This window comes from Eptatretus burgeri, chromosome 3, assembly GCF_056783735.1.
Source record: "Eptatretus burgeri isolate ZD-2024b chromosome 3, Ebu_testis_v1, whole genome shotgun sequence".
Lineage (NCBI taxonomy): Eukaryota > Metazoa > Chordata > Myxini > Myxiniformes > Myxinidae > Eptatretus > Eptatretus burgeri.
The window spans coordinates 7,675,478-7,691,020 of NC_140963.1; the positions used below are offsets into that span (position 1 = coordinate 7,675,478).

At 43.9% G+C, this 15,543-nt stretch overlaps 1 protein-coding gene across 3 annotated transcripts in view; it reads right to left on the reverse strand.

The window, feature by feature from the left end:
• Positions 1-2,256: 2,256 nt before the first annotated feature.
• The window catches only part of LOC147029357 (persulfide dioxygenase ETHE1, mitochondrial-like), a 65,063-nt gene continuing 51,776 nt past the window's right edge, over positions 2,257-15,543 (reverse strand). For 2 of the 3 annotated variants that reach the window (XM_085872358.1, XM_085872357.1), the window contains exons 4-7: positions 13,850-13,979; positions 13,468-13,557; positions 4,046-4,162; positions 2,257-3,247 (exon numbers count right to left, since the gene is read on the reverse strand). In XM_085872358.1, coding sequence (XP_085728484.1) covers positions 3,204-3,247; positions 4,046-4,162; positions 13,468-13,557; positions 13,850-13,979 — 381 coding nt within the window. In that variant the 3' untranslated portion in view covers positions 2,257-3,203. The remainder of the gene's footprint in view (positions 3,248-4,045; positions 4,163-13,467; positions 13,558-13,849; positions 13,980-15,543) is intronic. The other variant, XM_085872359.1, reaches the window with a different exon arrangement.

Consider the following 15,543-nt stretch of genomic DNA (forward strand, 5'->3'; position numbering starts at 1 on the left):
AATGGAGTTATTTGGAAAGCCATAACTCTGGCGCTGAAATCGAGAGGACTGGGCCCCGAGCGATGGGAGGTTGCTCTTCCTGACGCAATGAATTCCATACGCTCTTTGCTCTGCACGTCCACAAATGCCACTCCTCACGAACGTATGTTTACTCACCAACGACGTTATGTTGACAGTCCAAACGGTGCCCAACTGGCTGACCCACCCCGGTATAGTGTTCATGAAACGCCCGGTACGACAAAGCAAGTATGAACCGCTGGTGGAGGGGTCGAACTCATTGACACTAATCCAGAGTATGCTCATGTCAGGCTCCCGGATGGCAGGGAGACCACTGTGTCGGTTCGCCATCTGGCTCCCGCCGGTCTCCTCCCGCCGGTACACCACCTCCTGGCTCTCCTCCTTCTGACATTTCCCCCCAGGAACTCCGCCAGGCGACGGGGCTGCCGTGTTCCCCCCGAGAGCGATCGAGGAGTCATCCCCGGCACAAGTCGAGGCTCACCAAGAGGATCGGGAGTCTCCCTCAAGTGAAACTGCCGTTTACTCCCGGAGAGGTCGACGAATAAGGCCCCCTCGACGACTCAATCTGTAAAGGGGATTATCGGCATTCTCGCTGCTCATGCTCCTATATGCCCATTATATCATATATCGATGCTCATTTCCATGCTCCTACAACTCAAAATAATCACTGCTTGGCATGTATGCTTCTGTAGATCAATTAGTCCGCGTTGCTTGAAATGTATGCTCCTATAGTGCTAAAGCAATCATGGTGTGTAAGATGGGCCCCTAGTTACATTTTAAAGGTGAGGAGAATGTGGTGAATTAACGTGAATCGAGGGACATGACGCGGGATCACATGTTGTGCGTCTCGCGTATAAGGGGAGGTCTCTGCGGCACGAGTGGATTGTCCCCGGGGCATTGCTATTGACATCGGCTGTCCACTTGATGCTCGTTAACTGAAGGTGCTCATTGACTGGTGAGAATGGAGATTATATCGAACTCCGTGCTTACGCGGATTAGTCTGCAATGGTTAACTGCACATGTATACGTTTCTGCTTATGTACTCCTAGCTGAACCTGTATTTCCTGGTGTGTCCACAGAAGCGGCTCCAATCAAATGGAATAAAGCCTAAACTCTGAAGGTTCATCTCTCGCTCTTATTTCACTGCGTAAGGGGCGGGAATGGGAGGCCGGCGTGGGGGGAGGGCGGCGCGGGGGGAGAGAATGGTAGGGCGGCGGGAGGGGAGGGAATGGGAGGGCGGCAGGGGGGGTAGGGAAGGGGAAGGCGGCGCGAGGGGAGGTAACGGGAAGGTGGCACGAGGGGAGGGAACGGGAAGGTGGCGCGAGGGGAGGGAACGGGAAGGCAGCGCGACGGTTGGGAACAGGAAGGCGGCGCGAGGGGAGGGAAGGTGGCAGGAAGGGGAGGTGGCGCGAGGGGAGGGAACGGGAAGGCGGCACGAGGGAGGCGCGGCGTGAGGGGAGCGAACGGGAAGGCGCACGAGGATAGGGAACGGGAAGACGGTGCGAGGGGGGGGGGAACGGGAAGGCACTGCATAATCCTAAAGCAATATACTGTATTAATATGGTGGCAGCTTGCCAACTTCTCACAAATCCCGGTTTTTGAGGGGGTGGGAGGGTTTACATTAAAAGCATTTTCTCCAATAATTTTTATGGTTGGTACCGGTACCAATAGGTACTGTTACCATTTGGGTCGTGAAGTGAATGTGATTTCAAATGGTGGGTTGTGGACAAAAATGTTTTGGAGCCTATGTTCTCATGGGTGTTAAAAGTACATTCCAATAAAATATGTAATTAATAGACAATTGATATACATACTCGCGGTCCAAGTCATGTTCAAACACTACGTGATTAAGACATTCACATGGGTTGACTGAGGCTTCACCCCTCCCTCCCCCACGCATTAAAGGTCTAATTGTCTGAAGGGTCCAAAGGTCAAGCTCTAAGTTGAAAAGGGACATTTCAATGGTACATAATTCGACAGTTTTGATTCCCCCATGGCATCTTGGGATGCCACACGAATGGCACATGGGAAAGATCGTTAAAAACTATTTCTGGTGAGTTTTTGTCATCAAAGTTGCTCAAAGCATCGAACGAAACATGAAATATGCCATCTTGTCAAGGATAATTCCAAACTCATGGCAATAGCTGAAATTAACCATGACAAATGTAGACCCTCTGTCTTTATATACTGTATCATAATATAAATAGAAGACAGATAACAGATAGAATAGAAGACAGATAAGATAGATTCCTCCCATGCTCTTCCAGCTAAATAAAGCTGCATAAAACAACAAAGAAAAGCTACACAAGGTAAGCCCTTTGCAGTTTTAAGCTCTCCCCGAGTTCCTCGAAAGCTGCCAAACATTCACAGTACATACATACATGAGAATCCCAACGCAACACACCCCCTCAGTCGCCAGACCAGTTTCATCGCTTATTAGCGAGTAATCTGCGATAGTATATACAGAAACACGCACCACCCAGGCTCCAAAGCATGTACCACATGTAATGTCAATAGCATTCAACATATAAATGAAAACAAGACCCAATCACCTCTCTTACTTGTAATTGGAGGGAATAACCAATCCACTCTCATATAACCTTACCCAATCATCTTTCACTTAAGCTTACCTTGTGCATATTTTCTTGGTTGCTTTATGCAGCTTTTTTTGGCTCGAAGAGCAGGGGAGGAGTTGATTTATTTATAAACCATGCCACCTGTGAGCATTTTATAGTGAACTTGTAAGTAAAGGGGGACGGAATTAACATAAGTGTTATTTTTTCATCAAAAGTGAACATTACCAAAACCAAGCAAAACTGAATTTATATATTAAACTTTTCAACATCATGGAGCAAAAGGATGAATACAGGAAAGTGCAATTTTAACACAGATGGATTTTGCATGAAATCAAAATATTGTTCGACAAAAGAAAAGTAAATCAACCACAAAAATCAATTATTTTTCAATCAAAAGAGTTTCTACTTCTCTCTCCTCCATTAACCAAAATAAACACGATACGATCAATTATCCAGGTATCACCGATCCTCGTTTTTATTTTCTCATCTGCTTTAAATGTGACTTGAATGCTAATAAGGAGAGCCAGGGTAATCGGTGCTATATTCAAAATAATGTGGGAGAAGGTCTTTGAAGTTGGAACACAGGAGGCAGTCAGGTGAGACCAGAATTCAGTCCTGGAATCCACACTTGAGGTTCAGGGGAACCGCAATATCTGAGGAACACACCAACAGCATTACTTGACAAACTGTATTTGATACATACAAATTCGTCTTTGGAGAAGGTAAGAAAACATCGTTTGGTCAAGTGGTAATGTCACCGTCCCATGACTGTGAACACAAAACACTTCTTTAAAAAACGTTTATAACTGGTAAATGAAACACTCTCAAAAACTATTTTCTTGGCACCAAATTTTTTTTCGTAAACCGAGAACAGCACTCGATCGTGTGAATAACGCCGCCACACGAAACAGTTTACACATTATATCCCACTGATGGGCCAGATCTTGATCTGGATCTTCACCAAAATCGAATCGGCTTGTTCTTGTCACCTAACCAACTAATCGAGCTAGTTTTGTCATAATCCGTCCACAACTTTTTGAAATATCATGCCATACATAGTTTTGGCCCAAACCCTCAAAGATGAACAATCAATTGAAAAATTCTCGTATCTGGATCCGGATTTGAATCGTGACCAAAATTGAATCAATTTGTCTTTGCCACACACCCAATCTGTCCACTAAGTTTCTGCCGAATACATCCAAAACTTTTTGAGATATCCTGTTCACAGACAACCAAACAGACAAGCAGACAGGGATGAAAACATCACCATCATCCACCTTCGGTCGTGGAGGTAATAACGAATTGATTGAAATACAACACCGGCAGTCATAGATTAGACAAGCTCAGTCAAATATTTCATTTATAAAAACTCAGGAGATGTGGTTCAGTCTCAGTGTACAATCTCTGCACTTGTTTTCTTTATATAGTTTTAAAATTCCAACAGCACTTGCCAATTTGCTTGGGATTTGGCAGGTTAAGGTTGGTCATTATCTCCACAAACTTGTCGATACTCTTGGTAAGACGAGGATTAAAAGTCTTCTCCTCAAGGACAGTTGTCACCGTCTTTCCTGCAACCCCACAACGAAACAACAGCATCACAACTCAGAATGAATAGCAGTCAGATTTCTCAAGTTCAGTACAACAAAACAAGGAATCCACATTTGAGTTAATGAAGAACAAAACTGTGAGGATTAACCAAATTATTTTGTCATATTGAAGAATCTCAACTGTAGGCCTAGCCCTAGAGGTATGCAAACACCTCTGAGCAGTCCCTCCAAGGTTTGAATCTCAGCCCAGCTATAAACTGTCATCCTGGTGTTTCGTAGGCAGGGCAAGGCATCAATGTGTGTGCCGTCACTCAGATGGACATTAAACCAGGCGCCCCATCTGCCGGCATTCGGTGGTGCAAGTTAAAGATCCCACCGTGTTATTCGTGAAGAGTAGGCACTATCACCGGCATCATGGCCAAAAAAACTCCAAAATTCCTGCACTAACCTCACGTTCCCCTGTCCCAAGGGAACAAAGCGCAAAAGTATCGCCTGCCCATCCAAAAGGGGTGGGGGAGGGGTCGTTACACACATCAGCTGCGCATGCGGAGTCATCGTATTCGATGCAGTACCATCCCCACATAGGAAGTCTACTTGCTTCCTGAATGGCAGACCAAGGGTAAGCTGCAATATCAATGCTTCAGGACCCATCAGCTGCTTTTTACACAGTTGACCAGAACATATTACTTGACCATCTGCAAGCTTGTTTTTGTATCTTTCATGCTGATTTTGAATGATTCAAATTCCAAGTTGCAGATCGTACACTCAGTGTACAAAACATTGGGAACACCTGCTCTTTCTATGACATAGACTGATCAGGTGAATCCAGGTGAAAGATATGATCCCTTATTGATTGCACCTGTTAAATCCACTTCAATGTGTTGATGAAGGGGAGGAGAGGTTAAAGAAGGATTTTTAAGACTTGATACGATTGAGACATGGATTGTGGACATGTGCTATTCAGAGGTTTAATAGGCAAGATAAAGGATTTGATTCCCTTTGAACAGGGTATGGTAGTAAGTGCCAGGCGCACCAGTTTGAGTGTGTCAAGAACTGCAGCGCTGCTGTATTTTTCACCCTCAACAGTTTCCCGTGTGTATCAAGAATGGTCCACCACCCAAAAGACATCCAGCCAACGGCAGTCTAATGGTCGAAAATAGCTCGTTTATGAAAGAGGCCAAAGGAGGCCTCAGTTAGTCAACTGATAGTCCAGTACAACATTGGTGCCAAAAGACCCATAAAAGAATGCACAACTCGTCATACCTTGACACGAATGGGGTATGGCAGCCGACGACCGTATGCAGTTCCACTTCTTTCAGCAGAAAAAACAAGAACCTGCGGTTGCAGTGGACTAAGGAAAGAAAGCACGAACACTGAAGGATTCGAAATCATTGCCTGGTCTGATGAATCCCGGTTACTGCTGTTTCATGCTGATGGGAGGACGAGGGTATGGAGAACACCACATGAGTACATGCATCCATCATGCCGTGTGCCAACACTGCAGGCTGGTCGTGGTGGTGGTGTGATGGTGTGGGGTGTGCTTTCATGGCACATATTGGGCTCCTTGATAAAAGTGCAGCAACTTTTGAATGCCACAGGATATCTGAAAATCATTTCCAATCACGTGCAGCAGTGTATCCATATGTGAATGGATTTCTTCAGCAGGATAACGCCTCTTGCCACAAGGCAAGGATAGTCCAGGAATGGTTCCATGAACATGACAGTAAATTCAACTTACTGCAGGGGCCTGCCCAGTCACAAGATCTGAATCCAATTGAACATCTGCAGCAATGCCAACCCTCCCGATTTCATCGGGAGGCTTCCGAAAATTCACCCAAACTCCCGCCCTTACGATCACTATCCTTATCCTCCCGAAATTTTGATATTTTTGCACTGTTCACTAATCAGAATGTACTAGTATGAGAATTGAATGAAAAGCATCGTCTGCTACGTATAGCATGTGGTAACTCCATAACGTTCGCTGCTACCAAATTGTACGTAAAAAATTGCAAATTCAAATGAGGAGCAGCGAAACATTGGGTCTGGATCTAAACATGCGATCATGCACTGAGATTTAGTGCATGCGGTATGTGTGCAATACAGTGCATTCGGTATGTATGCACAGTGTATATGCATGCGATACGCTCACTGCATGCAGCTGGGCCCCGTACCAGCCCGGCGGTCGCGACCACCGTGCGGTGTTTAATTTAACAGCCGCTAGAGTTCTACGAGTCGCGCTGCAGCTGTGGAACATCGACTTCGAAGTTACCGATGCTTCAAGCCCTCGATGTTGATTACGAAATGGCAGAAAAGAAGCTTACGAAGACCAAGAAATGGTCTCAGAAGTACAAGACCGAATACAGTCTCCAATACCCGTGTATTCAAAAGTCTGAAAGAGGAATTCATCATGCGTATTGTACAGTATGCAGCGTTGATATTTCAGTTGAGCACGGAGGTCGCGATGATATTCGGAAGCACGTTGGAAGCAAACGGCACACAGACATTGCAAAGGAGAGATCTTCGAGCACGAGTACCGGTACACTTCTGAATTATTTCACCAAACAAGGGACAAGCGAGGAAGAGGATGTTACCCGAGCGGAACTTCTCTTTAGTGGATTTATTGTGGAACATAACTTGCCCATATCAGTCTCAGATCATGCTGGACCTCTATTTCAAAAGATGTTTCCAGATTCAAAAGTTGCTTCAAAGTATGGATGTGCAAGAACAAAAACTTGCAAGATGTGCAAGATGTGCAAGAACAAAAAAAAAAAAAAAAACAAGAACAAAAAGCAAGAAAAAAAAAAAAAGAACAAAAAAAAAAGAACAAGAACAAAGAAGAAAAAAAGAACACTGGTCAACAATTTTTTACTTTCTGAATGTTGTCTAGATTTCTACAAGTGAATTAGGGTATTCTGGCACTGCTGAATCAGGAAATGGCATCCGTTTCTCTCCATCAGGTCAGGTTTTTGTGCTAAGTTGATTTGAAAAAATCAGATCTTGTGACAAAATCAATTACATTTTTGTGGCATTATCAGCTGATTTTTGTCAACACATATCATCCTAAACATGTTTTTAAGAAAAAAAAATGTTTTGCCAACAACATTTATTGATTACATGATAGAAACATCGATTACTGTCATCTGAATGGTGGGCATTGATAAAGGTAAGTACAAGTAAATTGCATGTTGCGTCACCACTGTTCAAACTTCAGGGCTTGAACTTCCGTTTCTTCGAACTCCTGGAATGTTCAGCGGCAGGGAGGTCTCTCTTCAGATTCCAACAGTAGTCAGCCATCATGACTGCGTCCCAGCGACCCTGATACCTGGTCTCCATCTCCTTCATGTCCTGATGGAATCTCTCCCCCTGCTCGTCACTCATTGAACCCAGGTTCTCAGGAAACCGGTTCATATGTGAAAATAGGTAGTGCATCTTGATGCTCATGTTGCAGCCCAGGTTTCTGAAAGCAGTCAGCATGTTGTTGACAAGTTCTGCGTAGTTTCTGGCCTTATTGTTGCCAAGAAAGTTCTTCACTACCAAAACAAATGTCTTCCACGCTTCCAGTTCCGCCGTTCATTGAGTTTTGAACTCTGGATCTCTGATGAGCTGACGGATCTGAGGACCATCAAAGATGCCAGCTTTCAACTTCTCCATGGTCAATCCTGGAAAAGCCTGGCACAAGTAAGTGAAGCAGTCACCATCTTTGTCCAGAGCCTTGGTGAACTGCTTGATTAAGCCGAGCTTGATGTGCAGCGGTGGGAAGAGTATTCTGTCTCTGTCCACCAGAGGGTCGTTGATGACGTTCCTTTCTTTGCATGGCACCAATTCCTCCCGCACAGGCCAGTCCTTCTTCGTGTAATGCTGAGCACGGTCCCTACTATCCCACATGTACAGAAAACATGGGTACTTGGTGAAGCCAGACTGTTGTCCCAACAAAAAGTTCACCATCTTCAGGTCAACACAAATAAACCACTTATGCTGATCATAACCAATTTTCTCCAGCACGTACTTCACCGCTTCATACTTCTCCTTCAGTATAGTCGAGTGAGCGATGGGTACAGAGGCAAACTGGTTGCCGTTGTGTAGCAGAACACATTTCAGTGATCGCTTGCTGCTGTCAATGAACAGTCTCCAATCTTTGGGTTCGTACTGTGGCACTCCAAGCTTGAGCAGAGCGCATGTCATAAATTGGCGCATGTAGGTATTGTACATTCTTCAGAGTTCGTTATTTCAAGAAATACAACTTTTTTGTATCACATTATTACAAAATCTGCCCCATTAACTTTAGTTTTGATCCACGAACTTTATGCTTTGCCTCACCAATTTTTGGAAGATTTTGAGGTTTTATGACTTCAAACTGATCCCTTTTCGACATAATCACCTAGAACTTTCGTACCTGAATACTTCTTGTCATTAAAATAATTATTTCCAATCAAAACAATTATTTGACATGACATTTTACCCCACCAACTTCTTCTAAAATGCTCCACACATGCGTACATGTGAACAAAAATGTAAAAAACGACATGTGGCCATATCTCAAAAACTTGACCTGATTGAACAAAACTAATGTGAGTTTTGGATTCAGCGCATCAGATTCGTCCTAAATCAGCTTAAAAAAATGCAGACAACAAATTTGTTGTTGACCAGTGTAATTGGTGAGTTGTCAAATGTTACTGCTTCATCTATTGCCGATATTGCTAGACGAGCTCCATTTAGCCTAGCTACAGACGGTAGCAATGACAGTGGTGAGGCCCAGCTATATCCTGTCCTGATTTTGTACTATGACAACAGTGCTGGGATTGTGAAGCAAGGTTTGCTAAGTTTGCCTGCGTGCAAACAAGATTCCACTGGAGAAAACATTTTCAAACTGCTTGATCATGAGTTCAGTGACAGGAAAATTCCGTGGGGAGATTGTGTTTCCTTTTGTGCTGATAATGCCTCTGTCATGGTGGGCAAGCACAAAGGAGTCGCTGCTTATATCCACAAACAAAATCAGAGTGCTACATCATGGGATGCCCTTGCCATATGATGCACAATACGGCCAGAGGCGGCTCAGGCCTTACCCATTGAATTAGATGACTTTCTCATCGATATTTACTACTACTTGGACACAAGTAGTAAACGCGTCAAAGGAGTGAAAGCACTGCAAGAACTCTGTGATGCCCCGACACACGAGATTCTGAAGCATGTCGCAACAAGGTGGCTGTCCCTTGGTCAGTGCCTAGACAGGCTGATTGAACAGTGGGAGCCACTTCGCCTCTTCTTCAAAGAAGAAGTACGAAGAAAAATGCAACCAACTGTAGCCAAGACTCTAACAACGAGCAAGAAGGACGGCACTGTATCTACTGCCAGTACTGGCACTGCAGGATCAAGCACTAGTGGAGCAGCATTCACCACTACCACTGCAGTATCTGCTGCGAAGAAGACAGCAGGGACAGCACCAAAACCAATGCTGAGAGCAGGTAGCATCACCGGCCCTTCATCACGTTCATCTACAAAGCAGATCCCTTCAGAGTTGAGAAAAGACTGTGATAGTCCCATCTACAGGCAAAGAAGGACCCAAGTTAAGTTCTGCTTTTGCCAAATCACTTGATAGAAGCTCAGCAAAACCTTCGAATCAGAGGTCTTCTTCCTTGGCTGCACCTACCTCAAGCTCCCTCCTCAAACGTAAAATTGGATCTGGTACTACGAGTCTGACCTCTTCTGCTGGCAGTAAACGCAAGTGTGATCGCCGCCCTGCGGCTAAGTGTACTACGAGTTCTACAACTAAAGCGCATCTTCCTCAAACACTGTGCAGGAATCTAGAGAAAAACGTGTCAACAGGATGTTCTTGTCTCCACAAACAAAACTATTGTTTCTTCCTTCGATATGCTAACAAGCTTTTTGAGAAGGGGAATCTTCTGCTCCAAAGAGACGAACCCTGTATTCATCTCCTGCACGGAGAATTGAATGGTCTTCTGAAAGATATCTTCGTGCGGTTTTGAAACCATCGGTGTCATCGGTTCCTCTGGTAAATGTACCCTTCTCTGACAGAAATCATCAGAAGAATGATGAGGACCTCATGATTGGGAACGATGCCAAACTGTATATAAGGGAACAAAGGAGTCTCAAGAAATCCACCTTCACTCTGAGTGAGTCAGACATCCAAGGTTTCTTCAGTGCAGTTCGCTCATATTATGTGAAAGCCTGCAATTACATCTTCAAAACCTGGCCGCTAGATGATGAATTAGCCAAGCATGCTCAGGTGCTGGATGTTAAGCTACACCAAGAAGTGGGGTTTGACTGTGTGGAGTTTTTCATCAAGAAATTCCCCTGTCTGTTCAGTGGCGGTGATAGTGACATAGACAGTCTTGAGAGTGAATTCGCTCACGACCAGGCAGACGCCTCCATAGCTACAATTGCTACTGAGACAGTGAGAGTGGATGAGCAGTGGCATCGGATTTCACAGCTCACAGATCCCTGCACTGGTGCCAAGAAGTATCCTAATTTGAGCAAAGTGATGAAGGGAATCTTGGTCATTCCTCATTCGAACGCATCATGTGAGCGGGCACTCAGTCTTGTACGGAAGAATCATACTGAATTTCGTCCCAATTTGAGTGTCAAAACCCTGGAAGCTCTCTTAATTGAAAAACTAGCTCATAGCTGCTGCTACCAGAGAATACAGCAAAGACATAATCAGAAGGGCTAAAGAGCCACACAGCTGTCACTCAGCAAAGCTGCCATGGAAAAAGCAAGCAGCAGTAGTACCAGCCAGTAAGGTAAGAAAAATATTGCTTCTTTTTGTGCTTTTTGTTAATCTTTGATTGTCCCCTAACTTACTAATATTAACATACATGTAACATTAAAAAGTGCACAATTTTCCCCTTTTTTTGTTCAAAAAGTGGGAATTCTTAACATGTTAAATGCTCCAAAATAGGGCTCAGAGGGCACTAGAGAGCGTCTAGAACCCCAGAGCTTCCAGGGCCCTAAGGCGGGCCCTGGACCCCGCCGCAAGGGTCGAGCGCTCCGCGCTCGAGATGTGCGCTTCGCGCACATTATTTGGTGTCGGTTGAAAATCCTCCCTAATTCTGATTTCCAAAAGTTGGCATCTCTGCATCTGTGGGATGAGATGGAACGAACTATTTGCAGTAGAGATCCACTACCAGCCAACTTGACAACTGTGGGAAGCATTGGAGTCAACATGGGCCACCCTCCCTGTGGAATACTTGACACCTTGTGGAGTCCATGCTCCAACGAATTGAGGCTGTTCTGAGGGCAAAACAGGGTGCAACTCAATATTAGGAAGGTCTTCCTAATGGTTTGTACACCGAGTGTATCCTCACTATAAATCACGGACCAGTGTTTGTGTGTTTGTTTGTCACGCTGCTCCCCCTACAGTTCTTGCCCAATTACATCCAGACTTGCGACAGAGGATCATCCCAATACCAATTAATGTACAGGGATGTTTTTATCTTTGCAGGTCATCTTGGGGCATGAGGGGGGGGTGGGGGGATGCAAATTCTCTATGTAAGTATGCATCGTGTAGCGCCACTTCCATATTGGGGAGGGTATTACAAGTCTTCACCATTTACAGTGCAGTATTCTTTTTTCCACATCTTCCAGTGTGGTGAGGTGTTTTGAATTGCAGGCAGTCGGTATGTCTTTGCTTCATGCACGTAACCCGGGTTATTTATTTTTCCTATACAGAGCTGTCACTTGCCTATACACTGCCCAAATATAGGTTTGCATCAGAAGGATGTGTTGCATGCTTGGAACAAGATCGCCCATAGGGTGGGTACTCTGCTGGTATCTACAGTAATTAATCATCGCCGGTTATTCTTATATGCCTGGTGTTGGCTTAATGGTTAGGGTAGTGGGCTTGGGATCCTTGGGTCCTGAGTTCAAATCCCGCTCAGCTGTTGAATTAACACCAGGTGGGGTTGACTCTGCCTGTCATCCTTCCGAGGTCGGCAAAATGAGTGCCAGCATGCTGGTATACTGTGTCGGAGTGGCGACCCGTCCAGGATTGTTCCCAATAGCCAAGGAGACTGCTTCGGCGGCACCAACGCTCTGCACAGAGTATGGTCCTAATGGATGGATGGATGGTTATTCTTATTCATCAGATCTATTTAATCTTTCTGGGTGTTCCCCAGGGATCTGTTCATCTTTAACTCAGGTTTTCTCTTTATTTACATTCACTGAGGCCAATGTCATGGAATTTTAATATCAGCTTTAATTACTCTGCTGATGATACCTTTAATCTATCTGTTCATTTAACCTATTACTGAACTCCTGTCTCTGAAAATCAAACATGGATGTCAATGAACTTTCGAAAGCTAATTGCTGTTAAGACGACTATGCTAGTCCTTGGCTTTCCATCTTATTCTTTAAAATATCCAGCTCCAGATGATACATGGAGACCATCTGATCTCTGCTTCCACTGTTTTAAGTCTTGGTGTCACTATGGACCCATTTCTTTCTTCTATTCTGCACATTGCCAAACTCGGCAAATCTATCTTCTTCCATCTGCACTACATTGCCAAATAATGAAACTTTGGGTTGTGTTTTCAAAAGGATATACTTGGTATACTGCAACTCACTGTCATAAAGTGACCTGCCTCTTCTATCAAGCCTTTACAACTCATAGTGACCAGGCTTGTAGTTAAAACTCAAATTTGAGCACGTCATTATAATCCTCAAAAATCTTCACCGAGTCCCAGCACGCCAACATATAGCTTTAAAGAATATTGGCAATAACCTCTAAAGCCAAACATAAGTTGATTCCTGCCTATTTATTTGACCTGATCAATCCTGACATCCCTGAAAAGAAAAGAAAAAACACAAGGGTCCAACAATGGGAATTTCCTAGTAGTTTCTCGTACCAGAGTTAAGATTTTTGGGGATCAAGCATACTTCAAATATGCTCGTCCACTGTGGGACTGGCTGCCATTAAAAATTCACACAACCTCAAATACCATAGCTTTTGTTGCTTTGAACAAACTTTTACTCATCTTCACTTTTTCTTTTTTGTAAAACACTGAGGTTTTGCTCAGAAATGAAAAGCACTACTTCATAATTTGTTTCTTCAGGCAGAAAGGCTCCATCATAAAGAACAAACAAATCTATTCCATCACAAGCACATTTGTCAAAGTGTGAAACGCACAGCATTTACAACTTGATCTCATTAACCACACACGTACCTGCAGCCACCTGATGGTAGGAGGCATGAACAATGGTAAACACATATTCACTTTCATAATCCAGTGATAAGTAACTTTATTCTACCAATGTGATGAGATCAGGCTTGAAACAAAAAGGAAGTGAAGAAAGTTCTGTCTGGAAATCACCAGTGTAATCATGCGCTGGGTAAAGCAGGCAATCATCTGGTAGAGAAAAGATCTTCTCGTGAACAGACTTGTACAAACGATGAGCACTACCTGAACCCAACACAGAACACGCCCATACATGCATGATAATCCTCAAATACCAAATTCCAATGACGACTTAAATATCGGTACAACAATATCCTCAATACATTCAAAATAGACAATGCAACACCAAGCATTGATAAGAGCTGCAATGGCATATTTGGTATCACAATTAACCTGATATAACAAGGTTGGTTTGGTTATGTGGGAATGAAAGCATTATGTTTATATCCCATGTGACTAAAACCAACCATCTCGTCACTACATGTGACCTTTGTTTGTTGTCATCTTATCTGCTTACCCTGCTTGTAGTCTGTTCGGCCACAGCCACGGATCATGAGGGCATCTCCAGTGAAAGCCATGCTCTGGTCTGACATCACAAATGTGAGGCAGCCATCTGTGTGACCCGGTGTTGATCGCACTTCCAGGGTCTGTGTTCATGCAAGGGAAGGGAAGAGTTTTCGTTTCTAACCTCACCTATCGAAACATCATAAATCTCAATAAAACTGGTTCAAGATTTTTCTCCACAAGGAGAAAAGTCAGGAATGAAACTTGCCAATAAGATCACTGGCCATTCTGAATTCTGCAAGGCTTTCAGTCATATTAAAGCCATGTCATGTGATTATGAATTTATCAGAACCATTGTGGACAAAAATAAATAAATAAATAAATTGCACTTTGTCCAGAACAAACTTTCTGCATAAGTGAATTCACAATCTATTAATAGAATCAAAATGTAACATTAACCTGGTTTTTTTTTGGAAACGCCGATGAGGCTCATTTGAGAACTAAAAATAACTACACCTCAAGTTATATATCAACTGAACCTCAAGTTAATAGCATTCTTCTTCTTCTTCTTCTTCTTCCAATCGTATGTACTCCATGGACGACCTCACAATTAGAGTGCGAGTAGTCTCTTTACAACATTATATTAGAACGTGAATACATCTTTCAAATATATAATATGAGAACGTGAATACATCCATTAAATATATCACATTAGAACGTGAATACATCCAGATTATGTTAATGTGAATGTTAACCAGATTGTTTAACAAAGTCTTGGAAAGTGAGAGGATGCCGGAGGAGTGGAGATCAAGTGTATTGGTTCCGATTTTCAAGAATAAGGGTGAAGTGCAGAGCTGTGGAAATTATAGATGGATGAAGTTGTTAAGCCACACCATGAAGTTGTGGGAAAGAGTAGTGGAAGCTAGGTTGAGAGGAGAGGTGACGATCTGTGAGCAGCAATATGGGTTTATGCCAGGAAAGAGCACCACTGATGCAATGTTTGCTTTGAGAATGTTGATGGAGAAGTATAGGGAAGGCCAGAAGGAGTAACATTGTGTGTTTGTGGATTTAGAGAAAGCTTATGATAGGGTGCCAAGAGAGGAGCTGTGGTATTGTATGAGGAAGTCGGGAGTGGTGGAGAAGTATGTGAGGATCGTGCAGGATATGTATGAAGACAGTGTGACAGCGGTGAGGTGTGCGGTAGGAATGACGGACCGGTTTAAGGTAAAAGTGGGATTGCACCAAGGATCGACTCTGAGCCCTTTCCTGTTTGCAATGGTGATGGACAGGTTGACGGACGAGATCAGACTGGAGTCCCCATGGACTATGATGTTCGCGGATGACATCATGATCTGTAGGGAGAGTAAGGAGCAGGCTGAGGCGAGCCTTGAGCGGTGGAGGTACGCACTGGAGAGAAGGGGAATGATAGTCAGTCGGAGTAAGACGGAATACATGTGCGTAAATGAGATGGAGGGTGGTGGTATGGTGCGGTTGCAAGGAGTTGAGGTGGGGAAGGTGGATTGGTTTAAATACTTGGGATCAACTGTCCAAAGTAACGGAGAGTGTGGGAGAGAAGTGAAAAAGAGAGTGCTGGCAGGATGGAGTGGGTGGAGAAGAGTTGCAGGAGTGATTTGTGACAGAAGAGTAGCTGCAAGAGTGAAGGGGAAAGCATATAAGACGGTAGTGAGACCAGCTATATTGTATGGT